At 45.3% G+C, this 26,052-nt stretch overlaps 12 protein-coding genes across 12 annotated transcripts; 3 read left to right on the forward strand and 9 right to left on the reverse strand. All coding sequences in view use genetic code 12, as the record gives it.

Annotated features, from left to right (window-relative positions):
* Positions 1-1,947: 1,947 nt before the first annotated feature.
* On the reverse strand, positions 1,948-4,812 carry LODBEIA_P19470 (uncharacterized protein; the record flags this gene model as incomplete). The annotated part of the gene is made up of 2 exons (XM_066971891.1): positions 1,948-4,388; positions 4,581-4,812. 2 exons carry the CDS (start codon positions 4,810-4,812, stop codon positions 1,948-1,950), a joined length of 2,673 nt encoding a protein of 890 aa, XP_066828885.1.
* Positions 4,813-5,107: 295 nt separating this feature from the next.
* On the reverse strand, positions 5,108-7,159 carry LODBEIA_P19480 (uncharacterized protein; the record flags this gene model as incomplete). The annotated part of the gene is made up of 1 exon (XM_066971892.1): positions 5,108-7,159. The coding sequence occupies one exon, from the start codon at positions 7,157-7,159 to the stop codon at positions 5,108-5,110; it is 2,052 nt and encodes a 683-aa protein (XP_066828886.1).
* Positions 7,160-8,580: 1,421 nt separating this feature from the next.
* Positions 8,581-9,974, reverse strand: LODBEIA_P19490 (uncharacterized protein; the record flags this gene model as incomplete). The annotated part of the gene is made up of 2 exons (XM_066971893.1): positions 8,581-9,890; positions 9,959-9,974. The coding sequence occupies 2 exons, from the start codon at positions 9,972-9,974 to the stop codon at positions 8,581-8,583; spliced, it is 1,326 nt and encodes a 441-aa protein (XP_066828887.1).
* A 388-nt stretch (positions 9,975-10,362) lies between these two features.
* LODBEIA_P19500 (uncharacterized protein) lies at positions 10,363-10,875 on the reverse strand (the record flags this gene model as incomplete). The annotated part of the gene is made up of 1 exon (XM_066971895.1): positions 10,363-10,875. One exon carries the CDS (start codon positions 10,873-10,875, stop codon positions 10,363-10,365), a length of 513 nt encoding a protein of 170 aa, XP_066828888.1.
* Positions 10,876-12,164: 1,289 nt separating this feature from the next.
* LODBEIA_P19510 (uncharacterized protein) lies at positions 12,165-12,953 on the reverse strand (the record flags this gene model as incomplete). Its single annotated transcript, XM_066971896.1, has 1 exon — positions 12,165-12,953. The coding sequence occupies one exon, from the start codon at positions 12,951-12,953 to the stop codon at positions 12,165-12,167; it is 789 nt and encodes a 262-aa protein (XP_066828889.1).
* Positions 12,954-14,658: 1,705 nt separating this feature from the next.
* Positions 14,659-17,907, forward strand: LODBEIA_P19520 (uncharacterized protein; the record flags this gene model as incomplete). The annotated part of the gene is made up of 1 exon (XM_066971897.1): positions 14,659-17,907. The coding sequence occupies one exon, from the start codon at positions 14,659-14,661 to the stop codon at positions 17,905-17,907; it is 3,249 nt and encodes a 1,082-aa protein (XP_066828890.1).
* A 280-nt stretch (positions 17,908-18,187) lies between these two features.
* On the forward strand, positions 18,188-19,214 carry LODBEIA_P19530 (uncharacterized protein; the record flags this gene model as incomplete). The annotated part of the gene is made up of 2 exons (XM_066971898.1): positions 18,188-19,140; positions 19,205-19,214. 2 exons carry the CDS (start codon positions 18,188-18,190, stop codon positions 19,212-19,214), a joined length of 963 nt encoding a protein of 320 aa, XP_066828891.1.
* A 7-nt stretch (positions 19,215-19,221) lies between these two features.
* Positions 19,222-20,565, reverse strand: LODBEIA_P19540 (uncharacterized protein; the record flags this gene model as incomplete). Its single annotated transcript, XM_066971899.1, has 1 exon — positions 19,222-20,565. The coding sequence occupies one exon, from the start codon at positions 20,563-20,565 to the stop codon at positions 19,222-19,224; it is 1,344 nt and encodes a 447-aa protein (XP_066828892.1).
* Positions 20,566-20,823: 258 nt separating this feature from the next.
* LODBEIA_P19550 (uncharacterized protein) lies at positions 20,824-22,833 on the forward strand (the record flags this gene model as incomplete). The annotated part of the gene is made up of 1 exon (XM_066971900.1): positions 20,824-22,833. One exon carries the CDS (start codon positions 20,824-20,826, stop codon positions 22,831-22,833), a length of 2,010 nt encoding a protein of 669 aa, XP_066828893.1.
* A 49-nt stretch (positions 22,834-22,882) lies between these two features.
* LODBEIA_P19560 (uncharacterized protein) lies at positions 22,883-24,000 on the reverse strand (the record flags this gene model as incomplete). The annotated part of the gene is made up of 2 exons (XM_066971901.1): positions 22,883-23,898; positions 23,973-24,000. 2 exons carry the CDS (start codon positions 23,998-24,000, stop codon positions 22,883-22,885), a joined length of 1,044 nt encoding a protein of 347 aa, XP_066828894.1.
* A 92-nt stretch (positions 24,001-24,092) lies between these two features.
* On the reverse strand, positions 24,093-24,968 carry LODBEIA_P19570 (uncharacterized protein; the record flags this gene model as incomplete). The annotated part of the gene is made up of 1 exon (XM_066971902.1): positions 24,093-24,968. One exon carries the CDS (start codon positions 24,966-24,968, stop codon positions 24,093-24,095), a length of 876 nt encoding a protein of 291 aa, XP_066828895.1.
* A 278-nt stretch (positions 24,969-25,246) lies between these two features.
* Positions 25,247-26,017, reverse strand: LODBEIA_P19580 (uncharacterized protein; the record flags this gene model as incomplete). Its single annotated transcript, XM_066971903.1, has 1 exon — positions 25,247-26,017. The coding sequence occupies one exon, from the start codon at positions 26,015-26,017 to the stop codon at positions 25,247-25,249; it is 771 nt and encodes a 256-aa protein (XP_066828896.1).
* Positions 26,018-26,052: the final 35 nt, after the last annotated feature.

Raw genomic sequence — 26,052 nt, forward strand, 5'->3', positions numbered from 1 at the left:
TGGAGAATAGGGGAATTGTTCGTGGATCGTAGAGAGGGGCCCGGGCTGTGGCTCCAAAGACAAAGACAACGACAAAGACAATAACACGCAAGTGTCTAAGCGGCAGCTGGATAAAGAGATATCGGGATATCAGAGACTAAAAAATGGAAAGATAAGCACAAGTTGGAGGGTATACCAAAAGTTTAAAAGCAGAGGTGAACGCGGACAGGAGTTTTGATGCCCCCCCCCCTCTAGTTTTTGGCATCAAGAGAGAAAAAAGGACGTTAAATCAAGTACTTTTTGATATCCGCAGAGCTCTCCCTATTTGAAGCTCTCGCTGAGTGGTGGTGGATCCCACAAAGAAGGAGTTATTGTCATGCAGAAGGTCTCACAACGTCCTGCCTTTTCCTCTTACTTGTCACTCTACACGTTCCTTTACCCTCCTACAACAACACAAAAGAAAGATTTTTTTATTTCTTCATGGTGATGAGTATAAGCCATAATTTTCCCTGTTCCTGAGCCGAAGCTTGGTGTAGCTAATTGGCTGTGGATCGTGGCTTTACATTTGGGAAATATAATTAATCTAATAGCAACTCTTCAACCTTCTTGAAACTCTGTCTCCAAATCGTCGAAATAGATAAATATTCCCCTTCACGTATATATATACATCTGTATGTTTGTGTCTGTGTGTATATCAGTTTTGACAGATCGGGTCACAGGTTCGATACCTGCATTGAATCCCGTGTTGGTTCCTTTTTTTTTTTTTATTTGCTGGAACCTCAGTGGTTCCACACGTTTCCCGGAATCAAATGCCGTTTTACGGATTATCCCCTTCGATATTTTTTCGTTTCTTTTTTCTCGGCGCAAATGGGCGGTTGAGAAGCGCATTGTTTCCGTTTTGGGAAAGATGGGTGCTGCAGATGCTGCAGATGATGCTGTAGGTGTTGCATGTGTTGCACGAAGAGATAAGAAACCGCCAAGCAGCTTTTTTTTTTCTCACCTAGCTGGGGGGCACATCGATGGTCGGTTGTTCACCATGTGATGACGAAGATGAAATCTCTCCGGTTTTTACCTAGGCAAACAGCTTTTTTTTTGTATTGTGCTGTAGTCAAACAAAGTGGATCGGAGTTATCTCTGCTTCGTTCTCGAGATCGAAGCAACTCAAACTTGAGCCTGAGTCTGAGATGGATTGAGACACGAAAAAAATCCCCCTTTGCTAGACGATCCTAGGGGTTTAGGCTGGCGTTCATAATTTCTTACCATCTGGTGTCAACCCACTGCATCGAATTCCGACCTTTAGCGTAAAAAGTGTGGCGGTTTGGGATCACGAAGCAGCCTCTTATCAATTCCTCCTTCATCAAGCAATTGGGGGTACCATTCTCTGAAATACACCATCCTACAACTCTCGTCCTACGTCTCGACACTAACAGAAATAAACCGCTATTGTTGGTTCCACCCGAGTCTATCCTTTACGTGCTTGATAACGACAGATTAACCCCCCCCCCTCGAGCAATCTGTACAAGGGTCATCCCCAGATACGGTGGGTTTAGGGGGTTGGAGCCGTAGCAGGAGATGGTGAAGATTTGTTATCGTTAGCGTTAGCATTAGGGTGTTTCTCGCAGAAATACAAAACCAAACAAAAAACAAAGGGGGCAGCACTTCACCATTTTTTGACTTCCGGACTGTCCAGGAGAAGTGAATTGTTCATATCAATGGCTATTGTCATCTCCAACAAGTGTAGTTCAAAGTTATATTGTATAGCCAATGAAAGAAGATGGATTACTTTACTTTTTTTTTTTTTGCTTTTTTTTGTTTTTTTTCAATAATAATACAATTTACACATACGGTTGCACTTATTGGGTATCTAGCCAAAATCCCCCTTCATTGAGCTCATCAATTTTATGTTTTTTCATTTTTCGCATTCTGGATTTCTTCATTACTAGCTACATCCATCCACGTTCAAATTTATCAGCATCCGATATCAATCTCACCGCATAGCTCAACTTTCCTACTGCTCGAAGCCAAATAGATCTTGTATGTACCAGTTTGTATGATCCACTGCTGAGACTCGGGATCCCATATACTCAAATCTCTATGCAAGATGTTGAAATAGATTTTGCAACTTTTACCCGGTTCCAAAAACACTTTTTCAAATCCACGTAATATCTTTGGTGGAGAGGGCAAGATGGTGCTTGGTAGTTCGATGTATAGTTGACAAACATAACCGCCTTTGACTTTCCCTTCGTTGCTCACTTCAGCACTCACTTCGTACAACACTTCCCACAAGGCCGGGTTTCCTCCTAATCCACCCGAGTTGAGTGAAGGGCATGAAGCTTGGTCTGGATCGTATCCACAAGGGTAGTCGTATTTGCCTTGCTCGTCATTGTCGTAGTCATCCACGGACATGATATTGTCATTGTACAAGAAGGGGTAGATGTAACCTGGACACGGGTCGAAATCATCATGCGGGAACAAGGCATCCTCGGGGTCGCAAACGTCATCTTCAAGCATCTTGACTATGGGCAAATAGTCCAGTGGATATGGAAGGTACTCGGAGGGAGGACAAATTTCAGTGATTTTAAGGTGGGAGACCTTGAAAAAAGTATAGGATAACCCAAAGCCAAACTCAAATCTGGGCTTGATGTTATGCTTGTCGAAAAAGCGATAGTCGATATAGATATCGCGGTCGAAATTATCCTGGGGGCAAACTTCGCCGCCCAAGTCATCAATCACGGCCACGTAATGTTGTTTCTTTCTAGCGATGGTGAACGGGAGCTTACCGGATGGGTTGGTATCGCCAAAGAGGACATCGGCAATCGCTTGTCCTACAAATTGGCCAAGCGGAGCAGCGTATATGACACCAACAACATTCTCATGTTCGATCCATTTCTCCATATTGACTGGTCCTGGAGAGGTGACCACAACCACCGTTTTGTGGCACTTGCACGCGACTTGTTCAATCAACTCATCTCCATTGTGCCATAAAGACAAGTTTTTCCGGTCTCCAAAGTTGTTGTCAACGTAAATGTACCCTTCGCCCGAGAAGGCATTAACAAACACGATTGATAAATCGGCATAGTCTGCCAAGTCACCCACTGTTTCCAAGTCCCAGTTATTGGAGCAGTAGTCAGCCACGATTCCTCGATCTCGGCATTTTTTGGCAATTGCCTCATAGGGGGTCACCACCGTCGGATTATTGACAGCAGCAGACCCCCACCCGCTCGTCAAGACGCCTCCGCAACATCGCTGGTCTTTGCAATTGAATCCGTCGGGGTCAATCCCCGCGCCTTGTCCCGCAATCAAGATTCTTCTGACCCCATCGGACTTGTCAATGGGCAAGTGCTTATCGCTGTTTTTCAACAAGACAATCGACTCGCGGGCAACGGTCAACGCGGTGTTATCGCTAAACTCGGATCTAGCGTCAATGTGCCAGTTTTTTTGAACAATGGGACCATAATGTTGGTATGGAAGCTCTTGGCCATACGTGTGATGGGTCCATGAGCTAAAATTGGGGGTGTCGTCCTCGGTGGGTAAATTGCAACCATCGATTGCGAAAAAGGGGGCGAGGATTCTCATGCACATGTCATTCAACCGCAGCTGACTAACGGTTTTATTATAAACGGCTCTGGTTAACAAGGGACCCCAAAACGATTTTCCCGTGAGCCAATCATCAAACACTTCGCCGGGCATGGTCATATCCAATCCAGCCAACGCGGAATTGACTCCCGAGTGTTGAGCACCCCAATCACTCACTATGAAACCTTGGAACGCCAACTCCTCTTTGATTAAGTAGTTCATCAAGTACGAGTTTTCGCAACAATTGGTGGTGTTAACCGAGTTGTATCCGCACATGATGCCACCGGCACCAGCACGGATAACATTGGCAAAGGGCCAAAGATAAACTTCATGCATAGCGCGATCCCCAATGTTTGAACTTAGAGATTTTTCCAATTTATCCCATCCATTTTCGTCCCATTCGCCAACTTGACGAAAATGCTCCTGTTCGTTGCCAATCAAGTGCCGCACCGTGGCTATCACCCCTTCATCTTGCATCCCTTCGACGGTGGCGGCGCCGCATACGCCTTGCAAATACGGATCTGCGCCAAAGCTTTCCCAGTTGCGGCCGCCTTGAGCTTTCAAACCAATGGGTCCAATCACGGGCCCCAATGCAATGTGAACGCCCTTTTTCCGATGTTCTCTGCCAATGGCCTTGCCCCGTAAGTAAATCAAACCCTTGTTGAACGTGCACCCCGCGGCTAGCCCGCTGGGGAAATGAGTTACAAAATCTGTGAATCTCACCCCGTTGGGACCATCCTGCAAACACAAATTGGGGATACCTAACCTGGGCACTGAGCCGGTGTTGCCCACACAGGGCCCTGACCCCCACCCGACCCCCGTAGTGAGGTTGACTTTCTCGGTAATGGACATCTTGTCGACAATCTTTCTTGCCTTGGCGAACGCTTGCTGCCATACACATTCAATCCTACCTCCAAGAGCTATAAGGAAATAAAATAAAAAGAAGATGGAAATTATGTTAGCTTGAATGTTGAAAATTTAGGGGGGAAAAAATTGAAAGTTGCAGTGGGTTTGGTGATACATACGACAGGGATAGTAGGCCTCCGAGATGAATTGGTCATCTTGGTCTTCAACTTTGAACAAGGGGGCTTCCGCGTGTTTTGACCGTTTCTCTCTAAAGACGTGATCGTCGAGACCTTCGCTGGTTAATCGAGGCGACGGAGCAAAATCTGACCTGATGGTGAAGCTTACATTTTGATCCGATATAATCACCGGGACAACGAATAGAAGGGCATGTATTAGATGGAATAAATACATCGTAATGTTCTGTAACAACTATCGTTCAACTGGTGGATTGCTTGAATGTGGTGGTTTGGTTGTCTGGGTGGTTGTTTTTTACAGCATAAATAGATTTACATAAATATTTTTGGCAACCAAAAATACAAAACAAAAAATAAAAGAAGACAATTTTTGACAACCACAATTTTTGTTGAAAATGGGACTTTTGTTTTCTATCTGGTTCAAGTGAACAATCACTGCTGAGGAATGTAGTCGGATAGTTTTGCCATGGTCCTTTCTTTCTGATTCTTTTTGGGGGGTTTTTTTTTTGATGCTAGGTGCTCATTCGGGCAGTGACCTGCACTGGGGTGACGATGTTTGGAGCCGGGTTTTGGTTTTCCAAATCCATGATTGTCGACGATCGTTGTAAGGCGCTCGGTTGGCTTATTGAGCTTGTCGAGGAGTTCAAGGTGACAACCGGCTTCAAAGCAGACGGTGCGTCTGGTTTATTGGCCACGTTAAAGTTGGCGCATAGTGGCGAGCTCGGCTGTGTCAATAGTGCCAATGGAGCTGTGGTGGATATGGATCGCGACAATTCATATTTTTTGGTCTTTTTATTGAGTGCAGGAGAAGGTTGGCGTGATGGTGGGAGGGGGCAGGGCTCGGCGTGGACAGGATCAACTTTGAGCTCTTTTAGAGATGCAACGATTTCGATTCCATCTTCGTTGATGGCGGGGATGGGACTGTTGGTTACCAATGTTGGCGCGGCAGTAGCAATTTCTTCGTCATTAGCCAAGGTCAGTTCTGAATTTTCGCGCTTGTGGCTGCATTTGTAAAACACTTGCAAGAGCTTCGTTGCTGCTGCTTGATCCAAGAGGCTGGCTTTTTCGAAATAGCCCGGTCTGGAGTCGTCGATTTTAACGTTGTTCTTGTACTGTACTCCGTTGAACAAATTGAACATTTCGATTCTATAATTTTTGCCCAATTTGTTATTGGATAAATAGATGTTGTTGAATTTGCCGGGCTTGTTCTTGAATAGCGTAATTACTGGTTTGAGCGCTTGCAAATCGGGGAGTTGGTTTCTTCTCAAATCAATCTTTTCTAGGGATGCCAAGTTTTCTAGTCCTTCTAAATTGGTGATCTTGTTGTTGTTCAAGTTCAAAGTGAGGAGATTCTTCAAGTCTGACGGCAAGTTTTTCAAGCTTGTGATGTAATTGTCTGCAAAATTGAGGTACTTGACGTTAGTCAACTGGTCGAGCCCCTCGGGTATCTCGTCGAGCAAGTTACCCGATAAGTTCAATTTCACCAAGTTGACCAATGGTTTGAAATTGTATGCCGGGATCCGTGATATGGACGTTTCCGAGATGGTCAATTGTTTGAGCATACACCATTTTTGGTCGGCTAGTGAGCTATAGGTTTTGTTTGTGTCGCAACTGGAGCCGGCTCCCGTTGATGAGTTTGTAGCGATGCTTTTCTTTCTCTTGAAGATGTCATTGCTTTCAGAAAGCCCCATGGGTAAATCTCCATTGTGTTCATGATTTATTGTTGTGGTGGTGGTGGTGCTGGCGGTGGTACTTGCTGTCGTCGTATTAGTAGTAGTAGTAGTAGTGATTGCTTTTTGTTTATTTGGGCCAGGAGTTGAATTAAAGCTCGAGCGGCCATTTTCGTCCTCTAGAACCAATGTAAACAACACTTGCGCCATATCGTTAATCTTGCTCTTCCTAATAATCAAAATGCGTAGCTGGTCACTCAAGACATGCCAGCCAAAAATCTCATTTGGCTCATATTCTACCAATTCTAAAACTTGCAAATTTTTGAAAATCTTAATGGGAACCGAGGTATCGCAGGGATACTCCTCGTATGCAATGATGCTATTGACTTTGGTCTTTGGCGTGAGGATCAAACAGGGGATCTTGGTGAATGACGAATATAAATACTTCAAGTCCTTCTTGATGATGTTGGGGTCTTTGCTCAAGGCAAACGATCTCCAATAGACGGAAGCGCTCGACACCATGGATTTCATGGAGTTGATCGACGTGATACTTCTGGTATCGCTATCGAAATGCTTTGAAGCCCGCGCGTTATTCGCCATAAACGATATAAACGTCGGTTCATGGTTGGGGTTGATGTCAAGCTTGATGTTCAACGGCCCCACGTCAACGTCGAGGCTCAGCTGTTCAATCTTGTCTAGCAAGAAATATAGATGGTGGATGGTGAATGTAAGTCGGAGCGGCTTGATGGCGACGGGGTGCTGTTTGCTTGGGTTCTTGCTGAAGCAAAGCAAGCCGTTAGCTAGTGCTTCTTCGTTTTTCTTAATGTACGATGCCAATCTTTGAATGTAGACGTCGCCTTCGATCGAGTTGGCATTATAGCCAAATGAGCCCATCCTTTTGCTTTATCTTCTGGTCTGTGGGTGGCTAAGGCAAAGGGCTAGGGGGGGGAGGGGAAGCTGTGGAAGGAGAGTTCCGTGTATTGGTGGTTTTGGTTTCAAAGATAAGGAATGTCTATGAGCAAAAACTAAAACTTGGCTTAGAAAAGAGGGTGAGCGGAAACGACAACAACTTGTTCCTGATTGGTGGTGGTCCTCCTATATATATAGATATCTTTCAAAAGAAGGCGGACAAGGGTGGAGGTGGAAGGTAGAGTCAGATGTTTATACTATACTGGTCTATATTCGAAGTGAAATCCAAAAGACTGGTGGTGGCTCTGGAAAAAAAAAAAAAAGAGGCGAGCTAAAACTCCTGAAGTTTGTTCCCCGTTGGCTCGTGTTTATAATTCACCTCTTTTCAGATAACGGCGAAAGCAAACCAAACCACCACAACTTCTTATCTGAAAGGCATGCCACGCCGTCTTCTGCTGCTGCTACAGATAGCTAGAGGGTGGATCTCGTTCCTATGGTCACGCCTACTTGCTGTGCCTTGTTTTTTGCGTTTTTTTTTTAGTAGACGTCAAATGGGCCATTTTTATCATCTTGCAAGAACCGGCAGTTTCTCGTTGAATCTCGCGGAGTAAGCGCCACACCTGTCCGGGCAAACCGTCCCTTACTTGCTCGCTCGCTGACTCAGTTTGACAATGCACACTTGTTCACCCGCAGTTTCTTTGTTTCTTGGTTCTTGTTGCATTTTAACGCATTGGGAAAAGGAGCGTGAAATGTTACTCGTTGTAGATGTTTCTCCTGCGTTCTATAGAGCAAATATTCTCAGGAATTACAAGTGCAGCCACACAGATATATACAATGGAACATGGAAAGGAGGAGAAGAAGAGAGGGGTGGTTATTGTCTCCTGGGTGGACCCTTGCCCTCTTTCGCTTTCTGCCTCTAGTCTCCCCGTACCTCCTGGCTCCTTGATTGAGAGACATGTCAATGTCAAGAGCTTATAGCTTGAAGTTTAAGATAACCCGATTGGGAAAGAGGTCCGCTTCCGGCTGATTGCAACTGGTAGCGTGGTTTTATTTTTTTGCAATCTCCTTTCCGGACCAAGGTTCCACTTTCCACTTTCCCTTTTCCATTTCCCACTTTTCATTTGCACCACCAGCGGGGACGACAAAGTGTCTCCCTCGAATCTCGCGGATAGTTTAAAACTAGTTGTCAAGAGAAACGACAAAGTCTAAAAAAAAATGTAGTTTCAGAAAATTAGGATTTTTAAACATTTGGGTTTGAAACCCCTTTCTCTACCCCTGAAAATATTTTTTCCTCTTTTCTGTAGTAATAAATAAAAAATCAACCTGGTATACGAAGTCTTTATGGGCTAGCAGTAACAGCAGGTGAAACACTGTGGTGATTTATTCCAAGTTGTTCCGATAAAAATTCAACTTGTATAGCTCTTGAAGGATCTCGTTCTTGCATGGTGGTTTTCGTGATTATTCGCATAACTTCCGGCTTCGCTAGCCTCATGTCTATTATCCTCTTCTTCTTCTTCTTCATCATCATCTTCCTCTGCTTCTGCTTCACCGTGATTATTTTCATCATTATTGTCATCGTCGTATTCGTATTTTGACATGTGCGAGCTGGTCCGATTCCCGTCCGTCTTTGAGGTCTTGATACTTGTGGCATAAGTAATGCTGCTGCTTGCTCCCGTTGTAGGGTTTATATGGACTCTCTCCATGATAGAAGCAGGGGGGATCCCCGCGGTGCTGCAATTAGTATCAATGCTTCTTCGTCTCATTCTTCTCGACGATGACGCGAGAGTCACAACAGACTCGTTGTCTCTTTCACCCGCCAAGATTATTGTCACCCCTTGGTGGTGTTGATTTTGATGATTATGTTGATGTTGATGTTGATGATGGTGTGGGTGTTCCTGCTGCAACGGGTTTGGAGTGGAAGTCGGTGTTGGAGTCGGTGTCGAAGTAGGTGTTGTCGTGCTTGACGTGGAAGTTGGAGTGTTGGGTGAAGATGTAGCTTGAGATGGCGTGTTTGAGAGTATAATCGGTTGGGCTTGTTGGTGGTGCTGCGGATGATGATTGTGGTGGTGTTGGTGTTGGTGGTATTGGTGGTTCCCATGCGCATAGTTCATGGACCCAGGTAAGCTTGGCGCAAGCGACGTTTGCGCTGTTGATGCTGCGGCATTCAAACTAGATGCTTGGTCGTTGTGTAAATCATTGGCGCTCAAAATCGAGGGGTCCTTTGTGGTTGATTGGAAGGACATGATTGATTTAAGTGGGATGGTGCTCACATTGTCTTCACTGAAATTTGTGTTTTGATCACTCATGGAATAATAATCTTGTTGCAATGGCTCATTTGAAATGTGGTGAATAATATCATTTTCTTGAAACCGAAGCGTCAAATCACCTTCGTCGGCATTGGTTTCGGCAAAATCCTCTTCATCCTCCTCCTCTGGCTGTAGCGGTGGTCGTTGTGGTGGCACTGGTGCTGGTGGTTGTGCTACCGGTGAAGCTAAAACATCAGCAGTGTGTTGTCTATTTCGTGGTACTCTAACTCGCAGTGTATTGGACTCTGAATGACTAGTTCTAGGTCGTGATCTATTCTTATTCGGCTGAGGAATGGAACTTGGTGTCGTGGAAGATGTTCCTCTATTCTGACCCTGCATCAATCTTCTCACCCAGGCAAACCTGTTCCGCGGTGTATTCGTCTGGCGTCTGACATGCGGCACTGTATTGACTGTAATCGTAATTTTTGTTAGTTAGTTATTCGCAAACCACTCCGTTCTTCTTTGTTTTTTAACATACCTTCTGGTGTAGTCATGTGTACTGTGAAGAAAGTTGAGTCGGATTTTCAAAATGAAGGGAAACTGCCACTAGCCTAGCCTTCTAGGGGGGGAACTTTATTGGTTTTTATATAGAGATTTGATTATAGGGTGGTTTTGGCAAAGGGGTAAAGGCGGGTTCAGAGTGAGTGGAGTGTCTGTGTTTCACTTTTCTTTAGTGCTTACTATTTCCACCATGGAAGGGGCATTGATGCGAGATTTCACGACACTGGACGCGACACTTTAGTCAACCCTCAAACCTTCAACCAGGGCAGAAATCCCCCCCCCCCCCCACAGTTTGCTTAAACCATATTGTTGTTCATTAAGAGTATTCTATTTGGCTAGAACCAATTACGCTAGACAAGCCGGCTTGCAGCTGGACTCCATCTATAAAGCCAAGGCCAGCCATAACCCAGCTAGTCCAGCTAACCCAGCAAATCCACCAAGCATGACTCCCGGTGCCACCTTGCCACCACCATTAGCAGCAGAAGTTGAAGTTGAAGTTGTAGCAGTAGCAGCAGTAGTAGTAGTAGCGGTACCAGTAGCAGCAGAACTAACATTCAAACTAGCGACAGGGTCACCATCTTCAGCAATGCGCTCGTCATACCAAGGCAACTGAGTCACCAAACTGTGAATCTCCGCCATCAACACTGAGTTCTCAGCGAGCGTGGTGTATGAATCATCGGTAAATGTCGAGATTCGAGGCAAGGCGCCCACGAAATTAGTGGGGATCTCGACGCTGCCGCCGTTGGTTTGAAAGAAATTGACGTATTCCGTGGCGTGAGACGCGATATCCGAGACTACTCTTGTAAATATGTAGACATCCGGATTAGTGTTTGTCGTGGCTGTTGTAGCGAGGATGGATGTGAGAAGGAAGAAGAAAACGAGGGTCAATTGCATCGTTGGGTGCCTATTCTTGAAGTTTGTCTGTGTGGAGCTTCGAATTTATGGGCTTCTTATATGAGAAATAGACGATGATGATGATAATGATGATCGAGCGTGGGGTTAAGGGTGGATCGAGCAAAGGGCGAGCGGGGGAGGGGATTTGTTACAGACAGAGCTTTTTTTCACCAAATGGGAAGCTTTTAAACTACAGGGTTTTCCAATTCATACCTTTGACGAATCATCGCAAGCCCTTCCTTAATAAATTTCTTGGAATCTCCTTCCTTGTAGGGGGTATCTGCTACGATCCGTAGAGACCCGTGAGAGCAAAAACAATTTATTTTTTTCTGGGGGGGAAAGAAGAGGCGGAAGGGAAGAGGGAATGACTTGGAGACGGTTGTTGTTGAGGCTTGGGGGGAAGACAGTGGAGACTCCATGTAGGGGCATAAAATCGGGCCAGAGAGTGGCTAATGTCAGCAGAGTTTGCTGTCGAGACATGCGTCAGGTTTGTGGTGGTGCTCTGTTATTGTGTTGGCTGCGAATTTTGCGGCTATGCACGGAGGAGGCCAATTTGCAACCATTTTGGCCCCCACGAGAAGAGAGTTCCCAGACAGACCCTCTGCTCCGAATTTTCAGACCAATGGAGGGGGGGATTGAGTTAAGGAGTTTACTCTAGGAATTTACTTTAGATTTATATATTAAAAAAACTCTTTGGTATATAAGCACTATACTTAATACAAAAGGTATACAACAAAACTGTCCTCTCTTTTCCTTTCTAATTTATCATGTTCTTTATACAAACGAAATTTTCAGCTCTAACATCCTGATGAGAATGAAAAAAAAAAACAGAACCCTCCCTTTGAACTTGAATAGATTTGAAAACAAAAATAAAAAAATCATAATTTTCTTAAGTTTATAACCAACATTCAACTCATTGCCATGTGTGAATCAAAAAAATATTGTAAAATGAATGAATGAATGAATGAATGAACGGGGAATCACCACACCTCTATCAAAGAAGTAGGTTATCTCTTGAACTGGCAACTTAAACTTCTAAAAAACCCTCCATAATTTACATAACAATAACAATAACAAAACAAAAAACAATCAAAAACAGTCAAAAACACATTATTTGAATAATAAAAAAAAAAGAAGAAAAGAAGAAAGAGAATAGCAGTTTTCATGAAGAACTCATTGATCCGTTCGTCTCTCATTCTCTTTCCGTCTCTCCTTCTCTTTTTCGCTTTTTCTATCTCTATCTGGGTCGCAACAGCTACAAGAATACAAAAATTCCAGTAGTGAAAAGGCTAACTTTCAGATTTGGTAGCAGGAGAGCCAACTCTCATCTTGGTGTGAGGGTTTATGATTTCCAATGGTTTTCTGATTCTTGGAGTTACAACTCTTGGAGATTGTTGTTTTGAAAGCTGTGGCTGTTGTTGTTGCTGTTGTGCTTGGCGCAGTTGCAGATGGAGTTGTTGTTGCAGTTGAAGTTGCAGTTGGAGTTGTTGTTGTTGCTGCTGCTGCTGGGAGATTTCGTGGCTTGGTGAAAACACTGTGGCAGTATAGGGATTAAACTTCTTCAAGCTTGGACTATTGTTACCTCCAACGCCAAATAGACTCCCACCATGTCCGCCAGGAATGCCATGTCCGTAGCCATGAAGATGGTCAGTGGGGATCTCGGGACAAAACTCCAAGTCGTCTTCAATGTCAAACGATTTGGACAAGTAGTATCTCAATCTTGGAGTATGGAAACTATAGCTCGATGAGGAGGAGCCTGCCAAAGTGTTTGACAATGTTGGTCCAAACATGGAAGAAGTAGTGCTTGATAACGAACTCGACAAGCTGGCAGTGTTGGAAGATGTTCCCGGAGGTGTCAAGTACGAAAGATTATTTAATGGAGAAGTGTTATTGATGTTGTTGTTGGTGTTGTTGTTGTTGTTGTTGTTGCTGGCTGAAACGTGATTATTGCTTTGTGCACTATTATTGTTATTATTGTTATTAGATGCGGAGCCCAAATTGATCGAGTTGGTGTTGGTTTGACCCATGTTTGGAGAATACTGGAGATAGTTACTATAAGTATACTGTTGGTTTGCCATAGTAGCCTATCGTTACAACTTCTATCAAAGCGGAGCAGATCGTATTAGCAACTTGAAAATTGTTGAACTGGACTGGGAAACTGAAACAAAAAGAAAAAAAGGTCCCAGTGGTGTGCGCGTGGTATAAGATGTCAAATTTTGAAAATGTGTGACAACTTTTGGTTCTGCGATAATGGGTTCTCGTTTGTCAAGGATAAAGCGGAGTGTTCTTCTTCGGGTTGCGTGTAGGAGAAATGGGTGGTTGAGGGTTAATCTGTTAACAACTGGTGGTGCTGATAATGATGATGATGATGATCACTCAACAACTGCTGAGTTTTTGGTGAGGAGGAACCAAAATTGGACAGCACAAAAAAAAAGAAACCAAATTGTTTATCAGGACACGACCCTCCCAGCATAAAAAGTCGTGTACTGATAGCAGAAAGTTAACTGTGTGTGTATGGGTGTATAGGGGGTGGTGGGGTTTTCTGTAGCAAGGTACACTACCTCGGGAGCGCTTCCGTCCTTCCGTGTATTATTTCAATCTCCGGTGTGCGGTTGAAGTTGAAACCAACCAACCGACTTTTTTCTGGCATCATCACCAGCCAGCGCAACTTTTCCAACGTTCTGTTACAGGAAAAGCCAAAACCGTAAGCGAAATCTCTAGTGGTTTTGGATCGGACGCAAGTTCAAGCGTCAGCTTGCATCTCGGGAGTAGTGGTTAGCCTTGCTGGGTTTCAACCTTGCTGTTTTTGAAACCAACAGTCCTCTTGCTCTTTTAAATTGTTTTGCACCCTCGAAACCGCTTGTAGTTGGAGATTGACTCTGGGGTAACCTACCTTGGGGGTAGTGGCATGGGAGGGTACTGACTGATTGACTTGACAGTGGCTCTCTTATGTGGATAGGGATGTCAAATGTTCATTGTCGTGTTTTTTGATGTGGAACTCACGACACACACTTTCAAAACCCCCCCCGTATATCATGAACTGATGAGAGATATAACCCCCTCCCCAACACTCATAGATAACTCTTCTTCGCCTCTCCGATTGACTGTTTGAAGTATCAGATCTAGCACCTTCCTCAACCCTTTTCTAGGGATTCAATTCTTGAGTCTGGGGAACTTTTCATAAACTAATGTGTAAAAAAAAAAAAATTTGGCAACAAAAGTGCTGCAAAATTTCTCAAAATCTCGTACCACACCAAAATCAACATACGAGTTGGTTTTCAAAAGATGCAAGACGCAGATACTGAACAGGCTTGACAGAATTCACACTCCAAAGGCAGGTAAACAACGGGAGGTAAGATAAGTCTTTATATCCCAGAGCTGGTGATAACTCGCAGTGGAGGGAACCCGCGCAACTCCCGCTTTCAACACATTTTCGATTGTGGCAGCCAAATCGGGCAACTCGACATGAGAGATACCACACGCTAACAGTGGTGAGATCTTGAAACAGCCATTCAAGCTAGTGATCGCTGTCATTCTCTTCAAGAGTCCTAAAAAAAAAACAGGAAAGGACAAGTCAAGTATATCAATTAATCAATCAATCCAGTTTACAAGCACACTTGCTGCTGCCACTACGTTTTAGAACAGTTTCTAATCCCATTTTTCCTTCTGGCGTGTATAAGAAAAACCCTCCCCCAAGTGGTGTGTGGCACGTCGTCATTTCGAGTCTCACGTGTGGAAAAGTGGTGGATTAATTTTCCTTTTTTTTTTTTTTTGGTTGAAAAGATGGAGTTCTTTTCTGCAACGGACTTGCACTCACATTTTAAGCAGCCAATATCGGGTCTCCACAGGACAGCCAAGTATATCCAGCTCGGTAATGGGTTGAAAACATTGTTGATATCGGATACTCACAGCTCGACCACAGCCGCATCAATATGTGTCAACTCAGGCTCGCATAATGATCCAGACTATCTACCTGGGTTAGCACATTTTTGCGAACACATGGTGTTTATGGGTTCGGAAGAGTTTCCTGATCCAAGTGAATTCATGTCAAAGATTTCCATGATGGGAGGCTCGTCCAATGCCTACACCATGGGGGATGAGACGTGTTTCCATTTTGAAGTGCCCTTGAACAACAGCTCGGTGAATGGGGAACTTGGCCTCATCCACTTGGTCAAGATCTTTAGCTCCTTTTTCAAACAGCCCTTGTTCAGTGAACGGTACATGAAGATGGAGGTCAACAGTGTTGATGATGAACACCTGGGAAATGTCACCAATGATGCAAAAATTATGTACTATGGGATGAAGTTGTTGAGTGACGCAAGACACCCGTTTAGAAGATTTGCTACTGGCACTAAAGACACGTTGAAACATAAAAATGTGAGATCGGAAATGATTAAATATTTCGACGAGTATTTTGTTGCCGGGAATATGGTCTTGGTGTTGAAGAGCTCGCTCTCTGTGAACCAGTTGCAGAAATTGGCCATTGCTCATTTTGGCAGCATTCCAAGCCAGAGGAAGCAAAAACGGCGATCTTTAACAAGAGCCAAGCAAAAAAGTAAACATTTGAGTAGTGGATCAGGAGTTGAACGAAGCTCTGGTTCCAGCTACTCAAGCTCATCGCTGCTTTGCATGGGTCATGCACACGGTCATGTACATGGTTGTGGTCATGGTGAAGTGTTTTCCCGCGAGTATCGTAACCAAGTGTTATGGATATGGTCTAAGCAGAAAGATAAACGCAGCTTGAGGTTGATGTTTCCAATTTTTCTGCACCAGTTTGATACCTTTTACGAAAACGTTTGGTGTTCCATGTTGGGCGATGAGTCTACTGATTCCCTATGCCGACATCTACGAGACGAGTTAAACATGATTGAGTCAATATATGTCTTTACCCAATTCATATCCCAAAATAACAAAGTGTTGTTGATTGATGTCGAATACAAGAAGCAGGCGAATTTAAACTCTACAATCTGGGCTATATCCAATTATATTGATCAAATGTTGAACCAAAGCGAGACTCAAATTGAGGCAATGTTGCAGGAATATTCCCGTTTATTCAAATTCCAGGCTTATTTTGGCCTCGATGGGGAGAGTGAAAGTGGAGGCAATGGAGGCCAGGGTGGAAGTAGTGGAGGCGGCTTAACAGGAGACAAAGTCTCGGATCTCGCGCTTTGTTTACAACGAAGAGATTGCGATTGCAATTGCGATTGCAACGTTGACGATTTGTTCATTGGTGACTCGTTCAAGTACCAGCAAAATAGCGTGCGACATTTCTTGCTGAGGTCGAGGCAAGTTTTCAATTTGGAAAATCTAAATGCCGTTGTTTTGGCGAATGAACCACCCAACACTATAGCTACAGTATACTCTGGAGCAAGCCAATTTACAGTTGACCCTTACTACAATTTTGAGTATGTGGTTCTAAGGTTCAAAGTGGTGCCCACTAATCAAACTTGCCCCAGCTTTCTGTTCAACCGGCGCAACGCGTACATTTCCTACTCTCATGACGAGTTGGATGAGCAAATCAACCAATCAGCAACAACAACTACAGCATTGACTAAGCCGTATCAAAACACCGCTGATGACAATATTGTTGATGGTAAGATCCCCAAATTACTAGACTATTCAAGATATCACGAAATATGGCACAAGCAAGCGGAATCGCGGTACATTACTCTATCATTTCTGATCTCATTAACCAAGCAGCCAAATACGGTCAGTGCTGCCGTTGCAACAGAAATAATTGCAGATTACGTGGGCCACATTTTGAAAACAGAATTTTACCATGCGGAGCTGGCGTTGTTTTCGTGGGCCGTGTTTGCCAACTATATCGTTCAACCTTCGTTGAGTTTTGAAATCAGGGGACTCAAGCTGGGACTGGGGCTGGAGCTGGAACTGGGGTTCAAAAAATTTGTAGGGGACATGATACTGCGGGTAAAGATGTTGTTGCGTGAATACAATCCAGACTATCGAGAGTTTTCCAGGCAGAAACTAAAAGTGCGAAACTACTACGACTTGCTTCAGACTGGTGATGTGATTAAAAAAGTCATTGCTGGCTCAATGATGTATTTGGAAGAAAATGTCACCAGTATCGAAGACCGTCTTCAAGAGTTGGAGTTTTTAACCAAGGACAACGTGAAGCAAATATGCGGGGAATTTATTGATGGATGCAAGAGAAACTATGTTTTCATCTCGGGACCGTCTGCTGCGGCGGCGATGAAACTAAGCCAGGTGATAAACAGCTTGACTTCCCATCAGCGAATTTACATGCAGCGCCATGAACTTGAATCTCCCACGAGTGCCACTTTACCCACGGGAAGGAGTGATATCGTCAAAAGTAACAACAATCTAGATGATAATGACATAGTTTACTATTACGTACAAATGTGCAAACAACGATCAAACAAGTACAATTTGTCGGTGGTTCAGTTTCTATGCCATCTTTTGAACCAAATTGCTCCGCCTTATTTGCGAACACAGAGACAAATCGGGTACATGGTTCTCAGCGGGATGAGAGTCAATAAGCAGACATTGGGCATTTATATCCTTGTCGGCAGCAATTCCTACTCCCACACTCGAATCAAGCTTGAAATTGAAAACATGTTGCTAGCGTGGGAGACAAAATTGCTCAATCTTAGCGAGCAAGAATTCCAGAACCACGTTACGCATTACCTCAAGAGCCGTGAGAAAAGCCACGAGGAAGAGCTGATTCCACTGAATATCCATCTTGGCGTCGACCCAAGTCAACTGAGTGATAATCGCGCTGAGAATATGAAACATTTACGTGATTGGGAATGCATCCTCACGAAAAACCATGACGATTTCGAGCGCTCGTGCAAGCATGAATTGGACTATTTGAAAGAGTGGGGCTTGGATCTGGTGCGGGCGTTTTTCAAGCGGCACGTCTCGGTGAATTCCAAATCGCGTGTTGCGCTCACTGTGTCCGTTACTTCTAATTTAGAAAGTCGAGAGCGGAAAGGTGAGAGTGTGACTCATACTCATATCGGCAACTTGCTCAAAGGGTTGCGACTCCACTGAAGTTGACCCTCTCTTCAACCCCCCCTCTCCCCCTTTTTAAACACTTATGGAGGCCCAAGCGAATGAATGTTGTTTTTTTTTCCTTTAATTCATTGTAGATATGCTCCTCTTTATTTTTGGAGGTCTCGGGACGAGCTCCGCGGAATGTCCGCGATTGTGCCGTACCTCCACGTATCTCTCCCCCCATTAAGAAACGACAAAATATATGAAGAAAAGTTGCGCTTTTCTTTCATGAATTTTTCGAATCCATCATTTCGATGACAGATTTACCCTGACTAAGATGTTGGCTGTTGCCCCCGCGTCGCCAGTAGTCGTGTCGCTACAACGGCTCCAACATGGAGTCGACGATGAAACACTAGAACAAGCATTCGGAGCCAACTCGCTCGGTATCATCATAGTCAAAGACCTACAATCCAAGTTTCTCGACTTGCGGCAACGAGTCTTGGCCAGTAGAGCGTCGGTGTTGGCGACTTTACCGAGTCACGAATTGGCCGAATTAGAGTGTGAAGAGGCAACGTGGCTCATTGGATGGTCCTGTGGCAAGGAGAAAGTCGCCAAGTCGGGCAAAGCTGACGTTTACAAGGGTTCATTCTATATAAATTGCGCTTTCCATAACGATGCCAGCTTAGAGGGACCAAGGCTGGATCTCGTGGCAAGTTACGCCAACCACAAGGCTTACACTGCGCCGAATCTTTGGCCTGAGGAAGTGGCGCAGTTGCAAGGCTTCAAAAGCGAGTGCAAGGAGTTGATTAATTTGATTATCGATGTGGCTGAACTCGTTGCTGGGAATTGTGACAGGTATATTTCAAAGTTATACGCGGATTACGAGACGGGGTATTTGAAGCTGATGATTAAGCAATCTACTTGTACAAAGGCTCGCTTGTTGCACTATTTCCCTGCGCAAGATGGTTGTGGAAATAATGACGATGCTGAAGATGATGATTGGTGTGGTGAGCATGTGGACCATTCGTGCCTCACGGGATTGACGTCTGCTGTGTTCTTGGATGAGTCGCGCGGGATCACTCATGCGCTAGACGGCTCGCCTGACCCCGAAGCGGGGCTATATATAAGGAACCGCAACGACGAGGTGGTCAAGGTGAATATCCCGCACGATTGTCTTGCTTTCCAATCTGGCTCGGCGTTGCAGGAGATATCCAAGGGTAAGTTTCGCGCGGTGCCGCATTTCGTCAAGGGCACCCTGATGCCTCGCATTGCGAGAAACACGCTCGCGGTGTTTTGCCAGCCTGATTTGGATGGTATGGTAAATGAAAGGGAAGACTTTGCCATGTTTTCAGAGAGGATCTTAAAGGAGAATCACTGATTTTGTTTCCAGAGTCGTATACTTTTATCCCATCCTCCGCTGACCATAGTGTAGCTGGAGTCTATCACGGCCACGTCGCAGCTCATGATCTTGTCATTGTAACTCTGCATGGAGTTGACTCTGATCCAATTATCAGCCGACCATATGTTGAGCGACCCATCGTAGGAACTTGTAATTAGGAAAGTACCTCTATCTTCACCTTCACCTTCACCTTGGAAGAACTTGACGTCACTGACGAGTTTAGTGTGCGCTGGTATCGTGGCTATTTCGTCCCCTGAACGGTCCAATTTCCTCATATCCCAGATTTTAACTGAACAGTCACCCGAGGCACTTGCAAATTGATGCCCGTTGGGCGACCAGTCTAGTCCATATATGCCCTGGATGTGTTTTTGCAACGGCATCAATGCTCTGCCGGATCTCAAGTCCCACACGTAGATTATACCATCGAGACCTCCCGAAACGAAAAGTGAGCCATCGGGGTGGATCGAGCCCGTGAATACACCCTTGGAGTGTCCTTCTTGTTGATATAACTCGGTTTGTCTTGATACGTCCCATAATTTCCAAGTTTGGTCAAACGAGGTTGAAATAGCGAGCTCGTTTACGGGGTGGTATAGTGTGCTTGTGATTCTGTCGCTGTGGGCGTCCTTGATTGACACTATGGGGATGCCTGGAGAGGTTTGGGAACTTTCGCTCGGTGTGATGTCCCATACATTGATGGTACCTTCATTGCCTCCCGATAACAAGACACGTTGCTTGCAGCCAGGTTTCCAATTCAATGCTCCAACTTTCTCCGAGTGCGATACGGCCAATTTCACCACGGGCTGCAAGTCGGTGCTGCTCAAGACGTGAACAGACCCGTCCCACGAACCACATCCCACCAAGTCCAGGGCGGGGGAAAATTTGACACTAGAGACTGCCCGCGTGACATCGGGGATAACCTGCGACCCATACAAGTCAACCGTGGCTAGTTTCGAGTTTATGTCTCGTCGTTTCTGCAAGATTGTAGTGAACTCCTGGTTGGCTTTAGCAAATCGTCGTTGCCATTCTAGTCGAGCAGATGCCCTCCCCAACGAATCACGGAGTATGCGACTTCTGACGTCATATAGTTCTTGCGGACCCGGAGTATAAAACTCTTCATCTTCGTCTCCACCGTCATCTTCATCATCGGACTCGTCGACTTCCGCAGCTCGTAAATGCAATAGTCGCTGTCGTCTTTCTGCTTCTCCTTCGCCATTGATGAACACCGGCTGTCCCAACTTTTGAAGCTCTTCCTTGACTTTTTCGTCTTCATCCGGCACCTTAACGTCATTGATCACGGGCACTTCACCAAACTCCATAACTTGTAGAGGCGAAAAACGACGAAACCTAGACCTGAGTGTTGGTGGTGGTGGTGGTGGTGATGAATACAGCTCTCGTTGTAGTTGTGTTGCGCGCCGCACGCCTTGCGGATAGCCGAGATGGTGATGAGTCTCGTCACGTGCTTCTCGTCAACAAACAGCATTCCATTTACGAGAGAACGGTTAGAGATTTCGGTTGAGATTCGAGCATCGTGGGCCATTCGACAGTCTTGTTACTAGTTTACGTTATCAGCGGCTATGAACTTGCTCAAGATATTGGACACGACGCCCGAGCCTCCGATTATTGAGTTGGACCTCAGCGAGGCAAACTATAGTGGGGATTACCATCTAGGCACACCCATGTATGAGTATCAGAAGGAGCTAACAGACCAAATTATATCTTTGCACTATTCGGATATTTTGAAGTACTGTGAGACGAATGACCAGCGGGACTTGATCATCAAGTCGATTGAGACGTGTATTGAAAACTGCATGCTTGTTGACACCCACCCGTATTTGCTCATAAGTCACTACATGCCCAAGAACCCCGCAGTGAAGGACATGCCGAGCAAGATCGCCGAGACCAGCGGCAAGTTCAAAGTGCTTCGGGACTTGTTGAATACGATAATTGCGAGCCAGAGCCAGACGGTCAAGTCGATAGGGCTAGTGCTGTCGAACAATGTTAAGCTATTTGACTTGCTCGAGTCGTTGCTCATGCTCTGTGAGGGAAACAAGAGTGTCAAGAGGTATGTGGGCAACAACATCCAACGCGAGTCAAAGAAGGCGGGCAAGAATAGCAACGGGAATGCCTCCACGCCGAATAGTCTGAAGTCCAAGTCGGCGCTTGGGAATAAAATTGTCACCAATATCCATCTCATCCCAGCAGATGGCGAGATTCAGCGAGATGCAGATATTTTGGAGCTGACGAAATTTGACCTTTTGATTGTCGTTGACGGACACGTTGATACCAAGTCTACTTTTTACGAAAACCTCAAACTTCAAAACCACGACGAGAACGATAAGCCTACAGTTACCATCCGGCTCATCCCACTCAAGACGGTGGAACACATCACTTTGCGCTTTGAAAACGAAAAACACAAACCAAACTACTTGTACAAGATCATTTCGTCGGTGGTTTGTCTCCGCGACCACATTGGCAACATCCCACCCGACGTTTTCCCCATATACAACCAGAAACTCAAATATTTGGCTCCCAATTTCTTCAACATCTTGTTCAACTCATACGATTTCCCCGCGTGGCCCTTGCCGCCATTGCCCACGATTCAAAACTATACGCCCATCGACGTTGAGCGATCGTTGTTGACCGAGGCGCATTTCCATTATACTCCCTATGGCATGAATTTTAGCAAGGAAGAGCAGCAGCAGCAGCCGATTCCAACTTATTATGAGCTCAAGCGGTTGCAGCTGGATTATATTGCTAACCCATTGAAGAATGGGTATAGTGAGTTGATCGGGATCAGTGGACACACAGACGATGATGATGATGACAAAAATAACAACAATAAGAATTACCTTAATATTAGTAGCAGCAGCGGCAACGGGGTGCTAACGCACAAGGTTGTGCTACAGTTGAACAGGGCCTATTTGAATCTATACCGGGTCCGAAAAGAGTTGGACTCTTTTGAAAAATTCAACTCGCCAGAGGTCCAGCTGAAGGTAGGTAGAAGGGAAAAGGAGATGCGGAAAACGGTGTCCACGCTATTTGACGATATAGACCACGCTCAACAACGAATAGATAGTGGGAAAAAATTGATCAGCAAAAAACTCAAGCGCATCGAGCTGTTGAAGGAGGAGGTCAAACAAAAGGAACACCAGCTAAAAACTTTTGAACAAACCGTCGAGGGCGAGGACCGCAAGCTTTTTGTGCGAAACCAGTTGGAGATTTGGGATCTTCAAACTCAGATCAAGTCGCTCATTGCCAAAACGCAAACTAAAGATGATGAAAAAAACTACACCTTGCGCGAATACCAAAACTCGCTCCGTTCAATTGAAGAATCCAGGAAAGAGCAAAACGAAGTGGAGACTGAAATTGGGAATCTTCAGTTGAAACAGGACGAGATTGAAAACGACCAACGGGAAAAGTCTCAAGTTTTCCAAAGGAGGAAGCGAGAGCTAATGGATTCGATCAAGGACATTCAAGTTTCGAACACGGCCATGGAACGGAAACTTCACCACGCTTTCAAGTTCCTCAAGGACACATCGCATTTGAAAAAGAGGAAAATTAGAACAGTGACTCCAAACAAGTGAGCCCCCCTTTTTTTTTTAAATATATAGATTTAACTACGTATTATTACCGCTACATAGAATAAATTGGCATTCTTCCTACCGTTTCATCGAGTATTAGCACGTTATTCACGGGACTCTCCTTTTTGCCCAAATACCGTATAACTTCTTGCGCAATGACTCCGCCCAACACCGCAGCGGTGGGGGAATACTCCGCGTATGCTTGCCGACTAAACAACTCGATATACTTCTCATCCAAATGCTTAGCGTCGATGTTCAAATCTTGGCACACTTGAAGTGCCTCCGTTTTGAGTCTCGCGGGATCTATCACTTCCTCGGGACTTGCAAGCGGAGGCAAATTCAACAACGCAAAAGTGAGAAGCAAGGGCGTAATCTGCTTCATTGCTCTTCGATGCACGTACTGTGGAGTGATGGCTTTTGACGTGAATATAGTTTCAATCGGCGCAAACACATCTTGTACCTCGACTAGATCAGTCTTGGTTTTGGCATCCCTCTTGAGCCCCAATATCGTCTTGTTTCTCGATAACTCGGTGTTGGGCTGCCGCGGTATGGAACTCTCCCCCAATTGCTTACTCGAATGGTGCTCGATCAAATCGACAAAAATATAACCAAATAGTCCATGAAGACCCCCCACGTAAAGCGGCTTGTCCAACTCCCTCGTGATTCGACCGAGCTCGATCATTTCAGTTTTAGTTAGTTCAGTCGCGACTATCAAATCAAACTGGGCCAAATAGGCGTGGTCGCGGATGAGTTTCTGGGTGCTGTTGGTGTTGATTTTCAAATCCACCCGTGGGTTGAGCTCTTTGATCTTGTCGTAGACTAGTGGTAGTTTCAATTGCCCCACGATTGACTCGTCGTTGGGGAGGAAGAACTGAGCTGTGAAATCTTCTACTTTGACGAGGGAGTCGTCGAGGATTTCGATGGAGTTGAGGCCGCCTAGAACCAAGTTCTTGACGCACTCGGTACCGACTGCACCGAGGTTCATCACGAGGATTTTGGTTGATCGGAGACGTAGTTGCGTTGCCATGCCCCATAATCTAATCTGTCTATCGTATAGCGCAATCTCATCTGTACAACAGCGGGAGGGTTAGTCTAACCTAGTTTTCGTGGTGGTTTTAACAAATCAAGGGAGTTCTACGTACCCGCTGTAAGCTCTTCTTTGGCCGACATGGTTTATTGAAGCTGTAGTGGTTGTAGTTGTGGTTGTGGTTGATATGGCTGGAGTTGAAAAATTTACGCGTGTCTTATATTGATTGTTCAATCTACAAAAACTTGTAACTTTTCATATTCCTCTTGATGTCAATCTCCATAATCAAACACTTTGAGTCGGGCAACCCTTTATCGCACAAGGTGTCGTAGTAAAGCTCGTAAACGGGCATATACCGATCGATAAACCGTGTCACTTGCTCATCGTTCATTCCTTCGCCCTTCATTTGGATCAACCAATGCTCTTGCTCTAGTCTCCATTCGTACACATCGAGTATCGAATCCGTTTTCAACACAATGAAAATGGCAAACGTCTGCCATATGGGCACATATGCTCGTAGTCTCTCATTTATATCTTCAATCTGGTACAATTTGTGTCTCTGAACTATTGAGTCGGGAGAGTGTGTAAGATATTTCAACCTGGTCAAGTCGGCCGAAACTGGAGTGAACCCGGTAAACCAACCCTCGCAGATGATCACATCGGCAGGCCGATACACGTTCTGATAATCGGTCGTTGATCGATCCCCGAGCCCCCCGTACGCCGATTTGTCGTAGAACGGGACACGCACCGGTGTCCAACTTGTGTTGGTGTAGTTTGAAATCAAGCTGTCGAGCACCAGAGTTAAAAGCGGCAAATCGTGCGTTCCCGGCAAACCTCGCCCTTGAAGCAAATGGTTATCGTCAAGTTTCGACTCCTGTGTCAATTGCGCCTGGTCTGCACGCGTGAGGTAGAAATCGTCAATCAGGAACTGGATAATGTTGAGATTGGGGTATTTCCGTTGTAGTTGCAACGCCAAGTGCGATGTGAGGTATGATTTGCCCGAGCCCTGTGGACCGCTGACACCTACTAGTAGCGGCTCTTTCCATTGCAAGGGCCCTTTAGAGTCAATTGCGTTGGAGATAAAGTCTAGCGATGTTGTTTCTGTTGTCATTTGGAGAAGATTTCAAAGAAAGGGTTAATGTGGGGTTGAAGAGGTTCTGGAGTCTCATCGCGGACAACTGAACAAATATCACGGGTTTGATTCCAAATGGTGAAAACATTGAAGAACGAAAGTTTCATCCACTTGCTTTCCATCCAAGGGGTCTCCGGCGTCGAGTAGCCAAAGCGATGTTCCCCTCTCCCCATCCTCCTCTCTACATCCTCCAAAAATCATACAAATGATTGTGGTCAATTTCCAAGACTAAATCTATACGTATTTTTCGTTTATTCTCAAATGACTTTCAATTCCTTCAACTTGGCAATCAACTCATCGACATTCTCAACTTTAATACCAGCGTGTCTAGTTGGCGGCTCCTCAACTTTCAAAACCTCTAACCGGTTATCAATTGAGCCGACGCCCAAGTCCGCCAACTTCAACTTCTCCAACGGCTTCTTCTTCGCCTTCATTATATTCTGCAAACTAGCATAGCGCGGCTCGTTCAATCTCAAATCCACGGTGATGACCATGGGCAATTGCGCCTTCAACACATCGGCGCCGCCGTCGATTTCTCTCGTCACGAAAACTTCATCGTCCTTGATCTCAACTTTCGACGCGTTGGTAGCCTGGGGCCAGTCGAGCAAACCAGCCAACATTTGCCCCGTCTGGTTCGAGTCGTCATCGATGGCCTGCTTGCCCAACACCACCAAGTTCGAGCCCTGCTTCTCGACCATCTTGTGGAGGAGCTTAGCTACTTGCAACGGCTCGACTTCCTCCTCGCCCACATCGATCAAGGTCGACGTGTCGGCACCTTTAGCTAACGCAGTGCGCAACACATCCTGGGCCTTGGCGGGACCGATGGATACGGCATGGATCGACTCAACTAGCTCGGGTGTTTTCTCTTTTAACCGGATGGATTCTTCCAAGGCGATATCGCAGAATGGGTTTATGCTGAACTTGACTCCCTTGGTCTCTACTCCCGTTTGCGCTTTGTTGATTCTTGGTTTTATGGCGTAGTCTATCACCCTCTTGACGGGCACCAATATTCTTAGTTTGGAGGACATCTGGGGGTGGAAGCGAAGGGGGGATGGCTGTTGTT

The sequence above is a fragment of the Lodderomyces beijingensis genome, assembly GCF_963989305.1.
Source record: "Lodderomyces beijingensis strain CBS 14171 genome assembly, chromosome: 2".
Classification (NCBI taxonomy): domain Eukaryota; kingdom Fungi; phylum Ascomycota; class Pichiomycetes; order Serinales; family Debaryomycetaceae; genus Lodderomyces; species Lodderomyces beijingensis.